The sequence below is a fragment of the Chironomus tepperi genome, unplaced genomic scaffold (assembly GCF_022539635.2).
Source record: "Chironomus tepperi strain 1889 unplaced genomic scaffold, CSIRO-AGI_Ctep_v1 contig_68, whole genome shotgun sequence".
Taxonomy (NCBI): Eukaryota; Metazoa; Arthropoda; class Insecta; order Diptera; family Chironomidae; genus Chironomus; species Chironomus tepperi.
Window position 1 is genome coordinate 1,552,055 of NW_027226190.1, and position 19,795 is coordinate 1,571,849.

Sequence of the window (19,795 nt, forward strand, 5' to 3'; positions counted from 1 at the left end):
ATGCCTCAGTAGGGATGGTAGGCTGAGTAAATTATCAGAACATTCAATATTTTATTAACCTTTCCTGTATCTTTATGTTAAGGCAGTAGTGGACAACCTGTGGGACGCAGCACACTAGTGTAACATTAGTGCAACACTGGTGTGACATTAGTGCAACAATATTGTGACATTAGTGCGATACTGGTGTGATATTAGTGCGATACTAGTGTGACATTAGTGCGACATTAGTTTGACATTAGTACGACACTAGTATGAAATGTTGGAAATGTCATAAACCGAATGGCATATGGGGTTTTGATAGAGGTTCACCTCAAAGGTGTGCCACGACACACAGGCTGCCCACCACTGTGTTAAACTAAGCAGCTAGCTTGACTTTTTTAATATGAGCATTTTTTGGATGTTCCCTTTTCGGAAGGATTTTTAATTAAATTTTTAATGCATAATCCTCAACATTAAAATCCACAATTTTGGGTTAATTTCATGTAATTAAAATAAAAGGAATTAAAGACTGACTATATGTACATGAGAGTCTATTTACAAAAGGAAATTAATGTATATACAAGATTACAAAAGAACATTAATATGAGTGTGTATACACATTTAAATAGATCATTGTACGAAGCATATATACACCGTAATTATAGCATTATTCGATGCTTTATGCATACAATTCACGGATAATGAATAGATGGTGAATAAAGGAAGTAGAAAAAAAAATTTATTTACGTAATCAACTGTTCATTTAGATGTAATCAATCATCAAAGTCTCTTCATAGTCACTCATGAGTGTATATGAACACGATAGATATATGCTGAAAATGAGTTACAGTTAACATAATCAAATTGATTTAATGATTTATCATAGATTATGAAGATGTATGTGTGCATGTCTTTAAGACAAAGAAGAAATAAGTAAGAAGAAGCAACTGAGTTGATTGATATGGAAGCATTTGCATATGTTGGAGGAATTGTATGAAAATTTTGATTTATTTGTCAGAATTTTGGGTATTTACTGAAGCCTGCACGTAGCTCAACATCATTTTATAGCTAAAACTGGACTCTTTATTTATGAATTTACTTCTTATCTTGCTTTGGAGAGCCCGAGCAACATAAATGAAGATGGTTCCGTAACGGAGTCTTTACGACTTTATTTTACGTCCCATATGGATAGCCAAAGCTTTAGTGTAGCTTTCAGAGCTGCATTGCACAGCCTTCATCTTTTGTATCACTCGGTTATGCCTATGTACATACTATGTACGCCCAAAAGTCCGAAATGAAAACAATTTCTTCATTAAAAAAATTCCACTTCCATTTTTTTTTTTTGGGGAAAAATTCTTTAAAGGCTATCTAAATTCATGAGTAAAGTAATCCCAAGAGGAGCTTTTCGTGTTAAATTGACCGGTAAATTCAATGGAAATAACTGTAGGTGGAAAATTTGAATAAGAATAAAAAGTTGATGAAGATTGATACCTTCAGCTTCATTGAGGAAAAGAGATAAGATCATGAAAAATATTTTCCAATAATTTTGGCTTAATGAACGGTGTGTTGGTTGCGTATGACTTGAGACAACTTGAAATTTTGCATGGAAAAGTTTTAAAGTTTTTCAACGTCAGCATCATGGATATTAAGACAGATTATTTTGAGGGTTCTAAAGTCATTTACGTCTCTACCCCGACTAGCCCAACTAACTTTATGGCCAGCTAAATGATCTACGCATGGCGTTCATGTGGTGACTTGCACGGTGTCCAGCAATTGATGCTCACTAAGCTTCTGCTTCATATTTCCCAAATATATAAGGAGCATACTCAATTATAAAAATGGGCACTTGCCGGCGGGGTCAGCGATCGCCGATGAGCGTCGTTTCGGTTCTGGGCGGTACCGACATGCAAACTCTAAGACACTATGCTCATTGCTAGTCAGGATTCAGTGAGAAAATTCACTTAATACTGACTCAATACCTAAAGTGCTCCTAATAATCAAGCAATAATCTACTTATATAATCCAATAAGAGCTGTATTAGACTTCCAACCTCTTGCATGATCACACAATGGGAAGCCGCTAGCATCAACAAATATAATAATCAATAAATCAACCAACTTTTTCTCGCCTTCCGTATGATTTTGACTTGACTGCAATAAATCTCCATCTTCATCTCACTCTTCATTGAATATATCCTTAATAAGAAGGAATAAGTTAATTTTTTTGGGTACGAACAGCAGTCATGCATGACACAACCTCGAGGAAAATTCGCTTACTCACTATCAATGCTCAAATTTATGTTGCACGGTGCTTAGACGTCATCAAATGATATTACAGTTTATGCCATAAAATCTCATCTTAAATGAGTGACTGTAAAGTGTTATCAGTTCCAACAAAAATTTCACAACTCATTCATCCATTCAGTCAAATATAAAAACTAGCTTGTCAAATTTATCATTCATAAAAATGTGCTAAAAAGGAAGATTTACGATAAAGATTATGACGTCTTAATATCATTTTGTTGTGTCCCTTTTTATTTATTCAAGACTTGCTGTGTCTCATACCATTTACTGACATTATTTTCTCTTTTTCAGGAACACCCTTTTGGTGCCTCTTGGACATTGTTCCAATCAAGAATGAGAAACGTGAAGTTGTCTTATTTCTTGCATCACATAAAGACATTACAACAAGTAAAATGGCAGAGATGTCATTATCAGATGAATGTGATAGTGGTAAGTTTTTGCAATTTATCTTCCCTATATAGTCTGACTTATTGTTACTGTTATAACAATGCATATGTATGATGGGTACGAAAATGTATGTGAATGTTAATAATGTCATACATTGCATTGTGACCATTTTCTAGCCAAAATAATGGATGATATAAAAAGATATTAAATAAAATTAATGGATCTTACTCCTCTTATTTCCTTCCCTTACATCCAATATACATAAAATAATAAAAAAATTGTTTTGTAGCAAAAATAAAATTATTTTAATTATATAACTTAAATGACAGAATATTGTAGACGGTCATTGTTTTAGTGAAGCTTAATGTTCGTTTTCCCGTCTCCCTAAATTAAAGAATATAACTGTCCGCAATGTCGCTGCTGCTGCTGTTTTGAATTGAATTCATTTATTTCCCATTTTTTACTCTAGTATCTCCTTCATTTATTTATTCATCTATCATTTTCACCCCTTTATCTATTTTTGTTTTAATTCAACTAAAAACTGTGTATAGAACGTTAATATTTATTTTAATGCCGCAAAAAGTAGCAAGATAAGCTTTAAAGCTTCTTCTTCTTTCTTATATATTTCTCCTTCTTCTATCTTGTTTCGTGTATACTTGCAACAAATATTAATGACTAGTTAGACTAGTTGCTAAGAAAAACTTGCCAGATAGCGCATTTACAATGGATCAATCAGTAGATTAAATGTTATTGTTTAGGCTTTATATATTTTGGAAACCACACGGTGTGGAAATGTCCCAAAATCTGGCCCAGGCTGACTTGTCTCTGGTTTGAGGCATTTTGAGGCTGGATTCAATCAAATTTGACCTAAAACCAAAGCCAAGATGACCTGAACCAGATTTTCAGTCATTTGTATGTCGTGTGCTTTCCGGGTATATTTTATTCTCCCTAACAGGCAAATAGCATGCTGTTTGGGTATAGTAATACCTCTAAGGTATCTACAAGTGTTCTCTTTGTCTGTTAGGGGTTGCAGTCATTAGTATTAGATGGATTATATTTGAAATAGAAATGACAAATCAATGAAAATACATGAAAATTTGAAGATGAGTGATTTGGATATCATAATGGAAGTTTTTTTTAAATGTTAGGAAATATATGTAGATTTATAGTCTTGTGAGATATATCTTTATATTCATGTAAATTCAGATGTTCACATGCTAGATGCTTTTTTGCTAGGTAGACAAAATCTAGAACATTCCGACGTGGTTTACCAAATTATCGCTAATCCATTAAGGATATCATAAAATCATTTGATTAATCTCTCCCAAGCGCCATAATATTCTCTAGCTGATAACAAGGAAGAACATGCTTTACTTAAATATATTAGTAATGCATGTTCGCGAGTGTGTTTTTAGCTTCCTCTGTTCTGAGAGCATGCTGTTTGTCTGCTAGGATCACGAACATACTCATTTCACATATTTAAGGTGAGCAAGCTCTCGGGAGAGTGTTCTTTGCCCATTAGAGATAGTCGTTAAGTCAGTGCTTTTCAAACAATGTTCCGCAGTACACAAATTTAACGCTTGCACGATCTTATGCTGAAAATATGAATTTTCACAATTTTCATCTCATTTTTTCCTAAAAAAACCATAATTTTTCAGACATGAATTTCATGAATTTAAAAACTAAAAAGTTTGCGAACCACATCTCGCATCTCCGCTGTGTAAACGACAAAACATCAAAAATCTCATGAGGATGTCCTGACAGCAACCTTTTTGACGGCAACAAATTATATTTACCGTATTGAATCACTTATGTTCTTAACTTCTTACTGACCCAAAAGCCTAAATTGACAACATTGATCCTCAGACCAAAAGCTTTGATATAAAATACCCTCCAGTTACCCAAATGTCACGAAGTTTTCGGTTCGTTTAAATTCTCATTTTATTTTGACCCATTTGAATTTAAAATGCAATTTAGTTGGGGTTTACCATAAATTGGTCACTTTTTTGTGTAGACCACATGTACAGCTATAAATTTCAGCTATGATTTTCATTACTAAATTTAAATTAGGATTAAGGCTTTATTTAAGATTCAAGGGACAATAAATGCATCAAAGTTTGTACCTTTTACATTTTATATGAGCACAACCTTTAGGTCATAAAGGTGTGTTTCACATACCACATGAGTCTTCAAGGCATCCAAAAAAGTTCTTCTTAACTTTGCAATTTGAGCTTTTACACACGAAACAAATTGAAACAGATAATGAAATAAAAGTGCCCTTTATCACAGGCAAAACTCAATTATTCATGCGTAATTTATTCATGAAACAGTCAGACATACAAAAGTAAGATAAAATGAATCCGTGCGGAACTATATCTCAACGGAATTGCGTTTAACAAACTTGATAAGCATTAAACAGAAAAAGGAAAAATTATTAAAAAACAAATGTTTTAAAGCTTTTTTGTAAATATAGTTCCCGAGCGACACAAATGAAGGAGCGTCGGCAAAGCAACTATGAAACGGAGGCGTCCGTTTGGCATTCATACTTACCTACTTCAGTGGTCGTACAGCTCATGATTGTGATCCATAGATTCCTTCAGATGTTGTTTTAAACCTAAGCTCTGCCTTAAATTAGCTATATCGCTGGATTCCGTTTGCCAATTTCTAGGTTGTCAACAGCGTTGTTAAGCGTTAACAGCTTAACATGAACTCTTTGAACGTCCGCGTGATCTTTTGCCATCTACAAAGTAAGATTTGAAGACCTTATTCTAAGGAGTTTCTACTGGCATCCATATAGCTACCTAAAATAGACAGCATCCATTATCTGCATTATCTGGAGCCTTCTTCATTTGTGCCACTCGGGAGTCATTCGAAGGAACTGAAAAAGGAGATAATAATCTAATTTTTGATAATGTTTCTTTCCTTTTCCTCTAACTAAATTGGGGTATTTCGTTTCTATGCCTACAAAAAGTCTCTTCTTAACTATATAATTTGAATTTGTAATGAAAATAATGTTTAATAATACCTTCAATAAACTAATCTCTTTTTAACAACCTATTCAACATGAGTAAGAAGATGCTAATGAAAAAGGAAAGCATAAATATTGATGAAGTAAAAATATTCAGAAATTATGCATAAAAAAATTCCATTACCCACAACATCCACATGTACAAATCTGATTAATGATGTTGTTTTTTTATGTTTTTCTTATGAAAACTTTACATGAGGATGTAATGGATATTACGTAACTTAAAAGTATTGTCAGTTATTCGAAGAGACTGAGTGGTGGAATGGATTAGTACTTCGGTACTTAATTATTGCAACACCGACCCAGTAATCATGAGTTCGAGACTCGGCATGAGATTTCGAATCATATGTAGCCGAATCATAGCCTTTCTTTGTAGAAATCAAACTAGCATTTGCCGCGTATCGTCCGTGAAGCTACTTCACAGACAGGCACTTCTGTAACTTGCAAAAGTAGGAACTCTTGCACGTATTCAGTAGAACAAATCTTAGTCGTCAAATTACCTGAAAGACTTAATATTGCTCTGATGGTACCCAAAAATACATGAATCTGACTTGGTGTCGGATTCGGTTTAAATCAGACACTATACCATAGCCACGTCGACCTGTTGCCGAATTTCGGATCGATTAAACGACTAGTGCTTTTTGGGACATCGTTATGACTGACTTTAATCCACCTTTAAAGCGAAAGATGCGATTAGTTTCATTGCATCGTTTGGATCTAAAGAAGACACAAGACTTAACAAGAAGTAGTAGATGCATTTGCATACACTATGCCTCACTCAGAATCTAACTAAGCGTTACGTCTTATCAAAATAGCACCTTACATGAAGAAGAAACTAGGGATTAGTTTAGTAAAGATCTATAATGGAAGAGCATGAAGAAATTTCATGTTTACATTCAATAAATTCCTTCTTCTACATCCACATCCTCACATGTATACATAATCAATATTGACAACAGTTTAATATGTTTAAATGCTTTTTCATGAATAAGAAATGGTTGCATGCTGAACCCTTTTTAAGTATTTAATCGCCGTTTCGGATCGTCTTTACTATGCCTCATTGCTTTGCCTATGAAATTCCTGACAAATTCTTTGGAAAAAATCATTTTCATTCACAAGTTTTGGGGTGTGGATTGATTGTTTATTCTGGCTAGGATTTGACAATGATGTGGACAGATTTTGTACATCCTGATTGGAATTCATGAATTTTTGATGGCCCATATGTATTACATTGGAATTCTCGTACAGAAGGATAATGTAATGGATATGGATGATTTTGAACAGTATGTCAATATTTTACAATGTCTCCAGACATGATAAATTAAGGCAAACTTTAAATATTTTTCTTGTAATGTCATTAAAGCTGTCTATTGTCATCCAATCTGCATATTTGCACAATAAAATCCGGAATTCAAGTTCTATCCAAATAATCCCCAATTTTTGAGACAGAAGACAGAAGACCCCTCATAATATCACATCCTTATTCCATCCAAGAAATGGCATGTGAAAGATTGAAGGCAGTTAAATGTATGTCTAGGCATCCGCATTCAATCATCTCCATTTCTTGTATCTGTTTCCTCTATGACAATTGTAAAATGTAATGATTTGGAAATTGTTTTGTCCTTCTTTTATTGCGTCTTAGCATTTCAAAGGATATAATAAATGTGAAGAGCATAAATTCTCTCCATTTCGTCATCATCATCGTCTTCGACTCGAAATGTGATATAAAGGAAGGAAAAGAAGGAATTCACTTAAAGAGAAACATTCTCTTCTTTTATTTTATCTTCTATTAATTTGTTGAAAACAAAATAAGAATACTTGAAATGCTTTTCGTTTTTTTTACTACCCTATGTACTTAGAAAAAAAGGGGGAAGCATCTTCTATTTAGCATTATATAAAGGTTTGGATGCTATGATTGGAATCTCTAAGATAGATATTTTATTTCAAACATTTAGAAAAAATTCCAAATTTCTTTAATTACGCCAGCAGTGCCAATGTATTGCCAGTCATGGCTCTTTTACGCCCGAGTGACAGAAATGAAGAAGATTCCGCCATGGATCCTTCAAAGCTCTTCGAAACCTCTTTTACTAACACCAAATGATAGCCGACTTCATGTGGGTACCATGTGGCTGTATTTTAGAGTAGTTACTTGCTTCGTGTTAGAGCCTTCTTTATTTATGTAGCTAGGAAACAGATCTGTTTTTTAAACGAGCGAAACGTCCGTCTTACTTAGTTCCCTGGTCGTACTGATCAGTTGTGATTCATGACCTCCCACAGGAGTCGTCTGAAGCTGGCTCTATCGCTAGCTTCCACTTTTCAATTTCCGATACCAAACGCAATACTATCACTATCGACAGCTTCCTTTCAAGAGTTATTAAGACGTCCTCGAGCTCTTTTACCGTCCAGAAAGTCAGCTTTGAAGACCTTAATTAATGGAGTTTCCACAGGCCTTGTAATAACATGTCTGGTCCATCGTAGTTTGTCTTGGAACTTTAAACGTACTTTAAGGTCCTGCAATTTGACTTCAATATGGAATCGACTTCCATTTGGTGTTGATTAAATAGTCTTAGTGGATCCAATAAAGGATTCTTGGCAGAACCATCTCCACCTGTGTCGCTCGGGATAACAAATTTTAGCTTTTTGTCCTGACATCCAGCTACGAAAATTTTAACTTCAAACATTGTCATACAACTTCACGCCCCCTTCCTGCCTAATTGAGCATCAACAATAACACAACTGTACAAAATGCAAAAGCTTAATTCCCACAAATTCCACATCCAAAAACTTGTCACTCAACCAAACCACAAATCTGAAATTGCATGACATACATCTTAAACATCCAAAGTGCATAGTGATAAATGAAATAAATATGTAAATATCATCGCGACACCTTCACACTTCCACTTCAAGATTAACACCTACGATGTAGCGTACAGACAGCTGGCAATATTTTTCATTGTGTGATAAAAATAAATATCAATATAACCATAGCTGCTTGAAATTTATGGCTCATTTCCGTGTGGAGAATTTTTTTTTATCCTCGATGATTAAAGCTCAAGCGTCTGGAGGTGGATAAAAAATGTTGGGTTGTTTTTAAAATATGATGTCATATTGCTGAAAAGCTTAATGTTACAACAGATGTCCTGGAAGTATATTGTTATTAATAGACTTTGATCGTGTGGCAAGTGTTTTCGACAGAATTTTGTAAATATTTCTGGAACCTGCCGAATAAAGCACTTGATTGGTTAGAATTTAAAATCCTTCACTTTGTAAAGTTCCTTAAGTAGAAGTTCCTTTCGTAAAATGGCCTTTAATTTAATTAAATTACTCACTTTCTATTAATTTCTCACACAAAATGTAAACAAAGAGGGCAAAAACTACTTTCGTTAAATTTAACGAACCCAAATCAATCAAAATTCAAAAATAGAAAAACCGTTAACTCAAATATGATTTATTAGGTTAACTTCAATAACACAAAAAAAGAAAGCAACAAGTCACTTATTTACGTGTTTGGGAAAGTTTTAAGGTTTCTAAAAATAAAGAATATTTATTTTTAATACATCACTCATCTTTCGGCTAAATAGGATGAATATCTCAGAGGAAGCAAGTGCCAATCATATCGTATATTATTCATTATGCGTTGGTGTTTGTAGGAATTCATTGGAAGTTTTAAAGTAGAAATCGATCCACCTACTCATTGAATTTTCATCCTTAACATTTACTTTTGGGAGCAATTTTATAAATGCTAAACTTTTTATTGATAATTTGAAATAAGCAGCTAATGAAAAATCTAAAAATATTCATCAATATTCATGCTGTAATTACTCAAATGATAAGTCAATATTGAAGTGAATTCAGGAAAATTTAAATTATCCAAAAATCAATGTAAGAGGTCGAAGACAAATTTAGTTTGAAGCAGTTCGCTAAGAACCGACTGAAAGTTGTAGGAAATGCTATACTTCACAAGAGTCATCAGAAAAAAATACCTGCAATTTTCAATCGGATTTTATCGAACAGAGGCGAACTCAAGTGGATTTCGATCTCTGCTCAATTTTATTTGAAACATCGTTACTAACTTAGAGCTAGGTTAACTATACTCTATATCAGTGTTGCGCAACCTATTATTATTCTCGCCACAACTTAGTGGTAAACTTCGATTAAAACCTCACATGGTTAACGATTCTTGGCATTTCAAAAGTTTTTTGACAACACACTAGTGTATCACAGCACACAAGTTGCCCATTACTGCTCTAGACCAGTGTTGTCCAAACTCTATGCCGCAGTACAATAGAGTGTCACCAAAATTTTTGAAAATGTTATAAACCTAATTGTTGCTTGCGGTTTCGGTCGTGGTTTACTACCAAGATGTGCTGCATCACACAGGCTGCCCACCACTGCTCTAAACCATTTGAATGTCTCTTAATAGAATATCTTCCTACGGATTTCAATCCTTTCTATCCTTTCTACAACTCTTAATGTTGAATGAGAAAATTTCCTTCAATGCAAAACGAGCACTCGACATTGTTCTCCTTGCCATCAATTCAATTATTCAAATATTTGAAGAAACAAAAAAAAAGAAAAGTAAAAGTGAAGCTTTTTACTTATAATTTGATAGCATTAACAAAACAAACGCTTTTTATGTCATTAATCTCTTCTTCTTCTTTCTTTTTTTTTCTTCTTCTAACTTTCCTGTTTTTGTTTCCTCTTTTTTTTTCTTTTCATATGCGCCAAAAAATGTGTTTGTAATAAAAATAATTAAATTTTCGCTTGACTAAATGTGAGTGTCGAAAAAATATTTCTCACAAGACCGATTTTATGATTTTCAAATTGGAAAGATGAAATTAATCCCATTAAATGTAATTATGAATAATCTATACTTTGTTTTTAATTTAGATTCCTACTTCTATTGCTTTTTTGTATCATTTAATACAGTGGTACGCAACGTTTTGTTTGTGTTGCATCACACAAGTCACACTAGTGTGACACACAGATGCATACTAGTGTGCTGTGTGACACATGTTGTTTACTAGTGTGTCGCGTAACACGATTTATTCACTAGTATGCTCGTCATACAGGTTGTACACTAGTGTGCGGCGTCACACTCGTTGCACACAAGTTTGATGCATCACACAAGTTGCACACAAGTGTGCCGCGTCATGCGGACTGCTCACTAGTAAGGTGCGTCATGCAAGTTGCTCAGGTTGCTCACTAATGTTGCCCACTTGTGTGTCGCGTCACATAAGTTGCACACTAGTATGTCGCGTCATACAAGTTGTGCACACTAGTATGCCGCTTCATACAAGTTGCACACTAGTATGTCACGTGACACAGGTTGTACACTAATTTGTCGCGACACACAATTTGCACATTAATGTGCCACGTCATACAAGTTGCACACTAGTATCTTTGGTCACACAAGTTGCACACTAGTGTGCCGCGTCACACAATTTGCACATTAATGTGCCGCATCACATAAGTTGCTCATCACTGATTTAATCTGTCTGCAAATCGATTAAGTCAATATTATGATTAATATTTCGCTTATTTCCAATAATTGATTGAGTTTTAAATTTCACTTTAATTCTTATTTTCATGATTATTATCAATATTTATAGCTTAATCCTGTATAAATAATGCTGATTATGATTTATTTGAATAGTTTTATTTGCATGAAAATTCTCTAGAGTAAACCAAAATTTTTCACTGTTTCTGTTGGAGGTTCCAAAATTTAATTTCAACATCTGACTCGGATTTCAGAAGAATTCTTCTGATTATGTTAATGGATAATATGTTAACGATAAAGATTATATTGATTTTAATGACTTTTGTATAGAGGAATTCCGATGATTTCGAAAATGAATTTATCAGCAATTTTATTCATTATTCGCATCAGGCGTGAATGGCAAAAGCTGAAAACTCAAAGCAAATATTCTGATTATCTTTTTATCCAATTAATCGAAATCATTGGGAATTATGCGAGAATTTTGGTACAATATTAAGTCCTTATTTGCATATATATTGCTGAAAATTAATTCATTTTTGATGATTTTATGCTACAGAGTTTGGACAGTCTTATATGTAAATTTCATAACGTTGATGATATGGACATGAATTAAGCAACATCGAGAAGCGTGGCTCATAAAGATAGAACTGAATCACACATAAAGCACCTTGATTAACCGACGATTTAATTAACTTGCTTAATCCGCTGGTTGTATGAATGGACACCCTTAAATGGTTTCCAAAATTTACTCTAAGCCTACTCACTTACTTTGTTGGTCAAACAGGTCGATTGTGATCCGTCGCTTCCCTGAAAGAGCTTTTAAAGTTTGCCCAATCGCGGGGTTCCATCTCCTAATGTCTAATTCCTAGTGGAATACAGTCTGTAACAACAGCCTCCTTTCATGAGTTCATTGGTCGTCCACATGGGGTGAACAACACCCCATGTGGAAATTTCCCAATAACTCGAGTGGACAGAAATATGATATTAGTTGATATACAAGCAAAAAGACGTTCGGAAACTCAAAAAGCAACATGGCACAGAACGATTCTAAAAGAATGTCAGGTAGATGCATAAACGGATAATTTGTACACATTTCGTGGTATGGCCAATTGGGTACCAAGATCAATACTGTCTCTTTAATACACACCCTTTTTATATTTGCCTGAATATGACAGTCATATGGAAGTTACACGATCTGACTTGGTTTATATTTTAACCAATTTTTAGAATATATATCCAAAAACTATCCATTTGTAGACATTCCATTCCAACAACTTAACAATTTCTCGCATTGCTTTAAACTTCTCTCCATAATTTCCCTTCTTAATTGATATTAAGCCATTAAATTCAATCTAAATGTGCCTGAGGTCATTAAAGAAAAAATTCCATCCACAATTTCTAAATGGACTTCTCGAGATGATCCGTTGTCGACTTTACGATACGGTATATCCTAAAATAATCTTTTGAATGAGGGTAGATTATATGAAAATTTAAGATAAAACCCTTTACAAGCTACTCGAGATACCCAAAAATATGTTATTTCCTTTGCTAAATGGTGCTCAGCAAAGAGAAGATGTTTTCTTCTTTAATGGTACTCTGGAGAGTATATCCTTATAACGTACGATCTATGTCCAAAATAAATATATTAATTAGACTGTGTCAATGACTTTGGGATACTTACGAGTATTTGTGTGTTTGAGGGCAGATGTCCTTTGAAAGTTGAGTTTGTGTATAACATTTGATGTAGAGCATGAACTTCCTCTCAAGTCTTATTATAATAATCATCATCTTATTCAGTGGTGGACAACCTTTATTATTGGTGGGATGCCTTGCTTTTGAATCTCATACATGGCATACAAATCATGGCATTTTCGAACATTTTAAGCAACAGACAAGTGTGCCGCGGCACAAAGGTTGCCCTCCACTGATCTAATTCGATAAAATTTCCACGTGAGTTTTCAAAGTAATGAGATTTTAATAGCAATTACTGTAATGTTATCAATATGTATGTACACCTGAAGCTATAATTACAAAACCTCATCGGTATCGTAGCAAATCATCCATAACCACCTCTTTCCGTCATTAAATTTGGAACCTCCTTTACTATTTTCTTGCCTACGTTATTTCCTGCACAATAAAAAAATATGTGGAAGTGGAAAAAAAATCACAACATGAGGGGATATAAAGTACGTGAAATAATTCTATGTGACTCTTTCATGGATATAAAAATGATCACAACCGTGAAATCACTGCGACGATGACTAAAAAATTATTCTTATATCATTCCTTCCTTATTAAATTGGCACTATATTATATATAGCTGACGTAAATGAGATTATCTTTATGGAAAAAGTCTTATGAATGAATATAAGAATTATGATGAGCGACAAGTGTCGTATCTCATCGTATCGTTTCATTTAGCATTAAAGCTAGCCTAGTAAATGATGTTGAGGATATTTTATGGTATATAAATAATTTTTTCGCTTCCTTTAGGGTATTTCGTGCTGAGCATTATGTATATGTGCTTTATTTTTATAGAAACAGTAGTTTTAGTGATGGGGGGTATTTAGGGGTAGCTTAGAACTCCCAATCGTCCAATTTATAGATATCCAGGCTCTCAAACCTCTAAATTCCCAAACTCCCAAACCTTAAACCCCAAGCCAACAAACCGCAATACCTTCAATCCTTTAAAATTACAAATCCAACCCCTTAACCCCCTTAAAGTCCTAAACCCTCAAGTCCTTAAATCCCAAACCCACAAACCCTCAAATGCCAAGCTCTCACTCCTCATTTTCAAACCTTTCCTCCATTTCCCCATATCCTGGATGACTCATCCTAACCCTTGGTGGCTCTGTCCCTCTTCCTCCCTCCCGGCTATGCCCCTCATTCACCCTTCCTGGCTATACCCCAGACTAAACCCCTGCTTGCTTATTCCATGACATAGACACTGTAGTCTTATCAATTATCGAATTATCAGATGCTTCAATCCTATCATGTTGTGGTTTTTTTTTGTAAGTGTATTAGACACAGCAATGTAGCTTATCAAATCAAAGCTTTAGTTTTAATAACGTTTTTATTTATTTTTTTTCTATATAACTCAATTATCCTTGGAACTTTGCTGATTAAAAACTCTTCTCTTTTTTAATTTAAAAAAAATTATCTACAGCTGCTCTACTAGGTGCTCGTTTTCGTTCGGCTGATAATTGTTTAAGTGCAGATGATGGAATTGATGGAAATGGCCCTCTTGACATTCCAGCCGGTTGTAATATGGGAAGACGTCGGTCAAGAGCCGTCCTTTATCAACTATCGGGACATTATGTAAGGATCATCAATATTGTCTAAAATTGCAGACCTGTAGACTAAAAATGCAGGTTTACAGCCCGAAACTGTAGAAATGGTGACGATTTCTTTGATACTGGAACGGTATGGTATGGTACATTACGACACCATTGGTGCACCACTTTTTTACCATTGTTCCGGTACAGGAATACAATTTTGCTATACAAGGTGCACCACTGTACTTTACCAGTGTTGTACATTTCTTTTCCGTACATTACCATGCCGGACAGGACCATGTCGGACAATGCCATGCCGGATAGTAACATGCCGGGCAGTACCATGCTGAATCGTACCATGCCGGACAGTAAATTACCGGACAGTATCATGCCGGATAACACCTTACCGGACAGTACCATGTCCAACTGTACCGTGGCGGACCATATCATGCCGTACCGTCCCGTTCCAATACCGAAGAAATTAACCCCAGCTAATCTAATATGCAGAATTGCGGCTTTAGTCCGAACCCAAAAAATAAACATTTAATTCATTATTCTCTTTATTACATGCAAATTTGTTCATGTTTTGAAATCAGAAACCGGAGAAAATCAAGACTAAATTGAAACTTAATAACGTAAGTTCACAACTTAATTTATTTTCACCTCGTAAAGCTCTCATCATCATCACCCATACACTCATTCCCTACATGTGTCTAATATTTTTGTTGTTTCTGCTTTCGTCTATCCTTTATTCTCATCATCATCATCATCATCATGTGTATATTTTTTTGGTACATTGTGTGCTCTCTCATGGGAAATGAAACTTGAACACTCTTTTTTTCATGCTCATATGATGCCATATGTATTTGTGTACGAGAAAAATGGGGAGAAAAATGTGTAAGAAAAGTAGGAGATGCTTGATGTGAAAATTCAATTTGTGTAACTGAATATTTGTTCAGCAGGTATCGACATGATACTTTAGCTACAAAATTATGTATGAATTGAAAGTTCAACATCGTTTTATAAGCCATAAAGTACTCATTTTACAGGCTGGGATTTTCTCGTTCCTTTTAAATTCATATTGAGTCAGCATGCATTCATATTAAATTACTTTTATGCTGATTCTATTGGTATATAAAATTGCAAATGCTGTGATTTGCAGTTTCATCGGAAGTTAGCAAAAAATTGGGGGGATTATTTTTTGTGGAAGGGATCTGAAAAATCAATAAATATCCAAAATAGCTAAATCAATTTTTGGTTTGCAGGCATATCATTATTTTAGCACAACTTTATTCTGTGAATGAATCATATAGTAAGCATTTTTTTGAGGGAAAATTGAATACGCAACAGTAACCTGTTGACTTTATTGCTTCATACTTCACAAAATACAAGGGCGTATCTGATCGGGGGGAAGAAGAGTTTAATTCAAATTGAGGAATGGAAGCATCTAGTCATATATAAGGAAATCTGCGAAGGCGACAGTAAGATTTTGTAGGAGCGTGGGTTTGATTTTCAGAGATTGATCTCTCAAATTCAGAGTTGATAATCAAAGTCAAAACGGCAATTTTAGAATTTTTGCCCTTTAATATCTTAATTTTCTGGGCTGATACCGATGTTAAGTTTGAGCAACACGCGGTTTTATGGCAAAAAATGCGGTTTATCGCCTAAAAAGTAATTTTATTTTGTTAACATATAAATTTAATGGGCTTCAACTGTATGTCTGCATGCTTTTAGCTTTTAACTTATCTAGTGATATAACGGTCATTTGAAATTCAAATCATATAGATATATTTCATAGTTGAAAACCCCTTCTTTATAAAATGTCACTTTATTTTTAAACTCGGAAGAATAAACATCACTGTGAATAATTAAATCTTTTTAAAAGTTGTTTAGTTAAAAGTATCCATTAATAAGCATTGTGGTACACATTTCTCCAGTTACAAAAATACAAAACATGCCTTCTCACCCAGAAATTGTCCTTAATTGTTCAACAATGGCTGGATTTTTAATTTGGAAAATTGAAAGAGTTTGACCGAATCTTCCAGGAAAATCTTTCAAATTCCGTCATTGTGTTGCAGTTAAGAGCAATTTTCGGCCTGTTTTCCTTACAAATTCTATCACAATTTGTTCTAAATTTGCTGCGGCGTAATAGATTTATAGCCTTAAAATTTGCCTCTGATTATCAACTATGCTTCTCATCATTCCACATAGTTCTGTCAATTTGACAGTCCATCAATATACTCCCCAAGACATTTCATACAATAATTAACTTTACTGCTCTGAAAAATTCATCTCTTTAGGCATCTTATAAATATGAGTAGAACTTCCATCAGCAATATTTTCCTAAGCCGTTCTTGACCTTTTCATGTTATTCTTTTCTAAAATTAAATTAAAAACAACCCCAAAAAATTTATCTTCCTTAAAAAAATCAAGCCTTATTGAAAAAAAAATTTGTTTTACTTCCCATGAGTAATAAAAGCGCCGCTTTAAAATTTATTATTTCAATCCCTCTCGTAAAAGTAAAAATCCATACCAAAAATTTGTCCAAAATCAAAATTTAATTTAAAATAATATTTTCATCCCTTCCAACAGAATCTTTTACACACAACTATTGAACCATTGCCTGAGTATAAAACTCAATCGTTAAAAAAATCTCGTTTCATTCTATCGCATTATGGAGTTTTTAAAGGATTTTGGGACTGGCTTATACTCGTTAGTACATTTTACGTTGCATTTGTTGTGCCATACAATGCAGCATTTGTTCAAGCAGATCGCGCTACAATGGCCAGTGATGTTGTTGTTGAGGCTTTATTTATTGTAGGTAAGTTCTTATATCCATAAATCTTCTTATTGATTTTCATTTTATGGACATAACGAGACAGTTTACTTCTGAGTAACATTAAAGTAACCTCAAAATCATTAATAACGTATAATAAATTTTACTTCCATTTTTTTTCGTCTGCTTTTCCTTCTTCTTCCTAAACATCTCAGATATTATTCTCAACTTCCGTACGACTTTCGTATCCAGTAAGGGCGAAGTGGTGTCGGACTCGAAACTGATTTGCCTTAATTATTTACGTGGTTGGTTTGTTGTCGATTTCCTAGCTGCAATACCCTTCGATCATCTTTATGCTAGTAATTTATTATCGGGCGAGGTGAGTAAATACATAAACACGTCTGTGTATCCATACATAAGACAATAATTGACGTTTTGATGCGTAAAACGTGCTTGTGTTACAACACATACGATTACTATTTAATTTAATATGAGTCAGTTACAATGGTAGAGATAACAGCAACGATAACTGAACATAATGACCATGCTTTTGGCAAGAAAATATCGCAGGGTTGATAATTGACTGAATTATGGATGCAATTGGTTGTTTAAAAAGCGATTTTGTAGTTCTTGTTGCTTAATTTGAGAGCATTCGTGATATGAAGACATGATGTACTTAAAGGATATAAATAAATTTAATTCAATAACTAGTTTTTTTGAATCCCCAAGTAGTCGCGCACCAAGAAATTGCTCAATCTTGTTTACGCAACTGATTCGATCATAATTTGTCTAAACATAGAAAACAAGTTCTCGTAGACATACTTCAAGTCGAGGTACCTTTGGGCATATACATGTAATTCACTCATTTCATACTTCATCTGAATTTGAATGATTTGTCTTTGTATAGAGGATATAAGAAGTAATTTATTTAAAAATATAATCACAAGAGTGTCTCTAACTTCTAAGCCCGAGCGATACATATGTAGAAAGTTTCGCCATGAAGTATTTAAGGCTTCATCAAAGCTCATTTATTAGCAACTAATGGAAGTCGTTTGACGATCATACGGCTGTCAAATATCGACGGCTTTCAACTGATGTAAAAAGAGACATCAGTGGAATGATGGAGTCTCTGTCAAAGATTGTAGAATGCAAATGAGCACAAGGGCGGTCACCAGTAGTATTGGCGATTGGTAGCCATCGATAAAGCCAGTTTAAGACGTCAATTGATAAAAGTCATGGACAATGGTCATACACTCCAAAAGTTCAGTACTGTACTTACTGTACGTGTTGAATTTATATGAATTTATATGAAAGGACAGTAAGTACAGTAGGTACAGTACTGTACCACTGGAGTGTCTGACCCTTAGTCATGAATCACAACAGAATTCTTACGTCCAGCGGATTAAGTAAATAAGACGGAGCCTCATCGCCTGTGTCGCTCGGGGTCAATATCCTGACCTTCTCAGAAGCCAGATATAAAAGCTTTGTTTATTAATAATTTACATAACTAGCCCAAAAAACTCAAACAAACAAAAATGCCAGCAGTTATCAATGAAGTCGAAGAATTCAAATAAAATTTAATAAAGTCATCTCTTTGACAACAAGACATCCCCTTAATGTTTGATCATCTACCAACTCTGATGTTATTCATTCTAATAAAGCTCAAAAAAATGTCTTTTTCTTTATATTTAAGTGATGTAAAGGTAGAAGATGATAAAATAAAATAAATAACAAATGAAATCGTCCCCACTTTACCTTCTTCACATTTTTTTCTTATCTTCTTTACTTTTCATGCCCCATCCACTTATGAACGTCTAAAAGAAAAATAATGATGAAAGAGATTTTGCTTTCATTTTTCATTTAAATTGCCTTTGTTGACTTTCAACTTGAACTGGCCAGGAAATGGCAAGGGCGTAATTTCTTTCTTTTTTTTGAACATTCTTCTTGTGCCTTTATTTACATTTGTGGCTTGATGAGTTGGGCGTGTTGAGGATGAGAAAATAAAAATATACCTTTTTAACGTCACATTATGAAACTTAAACCCTCAGTCATATCCTACAAACAATCTCTTTTGTCATCATCATCATTTTATCGTTGTCTGTCTCACGGTCTCTTCCTTTTTTTACCACGAGCAATAGTGAGTAAAATGTTGTTAATTAAGTGAGTAATTAGCAATTATAATTAGAAACACTCATCCGATTTACCTTAATAAATAACTCGATACAAGATTGCAATACAAGTTAAGGGGGATTTGATTCTTTTTAAAGTAATGCTTAAAGCCATAACAAGGGGTTATAAGATGAACTCATGATAATTAATTCTTTTAAGTGTACCCGAGCAGCATGTTGCGGGAAATCTCGCTTTTAGCTGATAATACTGTTAAATCAATTGTCAAGGCTTCTAGAGCTTCAAGAAGGCACATTTGGGTCGATCATCTCAATTAGTCCAATTTCGAATCAAATAGTCGATTGACCAAATATCGATTTAACTCAAATTAACTTCTAGCACGGATGGTTTCTTAATTTTTTTCAAGTTTTGCAGTTA

At 34.1% G+C, this 19,795-nt stretch overlaps 1 protein-coding gene across 9 annotated transcripts in view; it reads left to right on the forward strand.

Annotated features, from left to right (window-relative positions):
- Window positions 1-19,795, forward strand: part of Elk (Eag-like K[+] channel) — a 73,875-nt gene that overhangs the window by 31,361 nt on the left and 22,719 nt on the right. For 5 of the 9 annotated variants that reach the window (XR_011545461.1, XM_070653416.1, XM_070653414.1 and 2 more), the window contains 5 exons: window positions 2,574-2,711; window positions 14,367-14,518; window positions 15,072-15,110; window positions 17,068-17,296; window positions 17,467-17,630. Coding sequence is in view for 8 of the 9 variants with exons in the window: in XM_070653416.1 (XP_070509517.1) it covers window positions 2,574-2,711; window positions 14,367-14,518; window positions 15,072-15,110; window positions 17,068-17,296; window positions 17,467-17,630 (722 nt within the window). In the remaining variant the exon portion in view is untranslated. Of the gene's footprint in view, window positions 1-2,573; window positions 2,712-10,424; window positions 10,554-14,366; window positions 14,519-15,071; window positions 15,111-17,067; window positions 17,297-17,466; window positions 17,631-19,795 lie in introns of those variants that run through there. The other 4 variants (XM_070653417.1, XM_070653418.1, XM_070653421.1 and 1 more) reach the window with 4 other exon arrangements.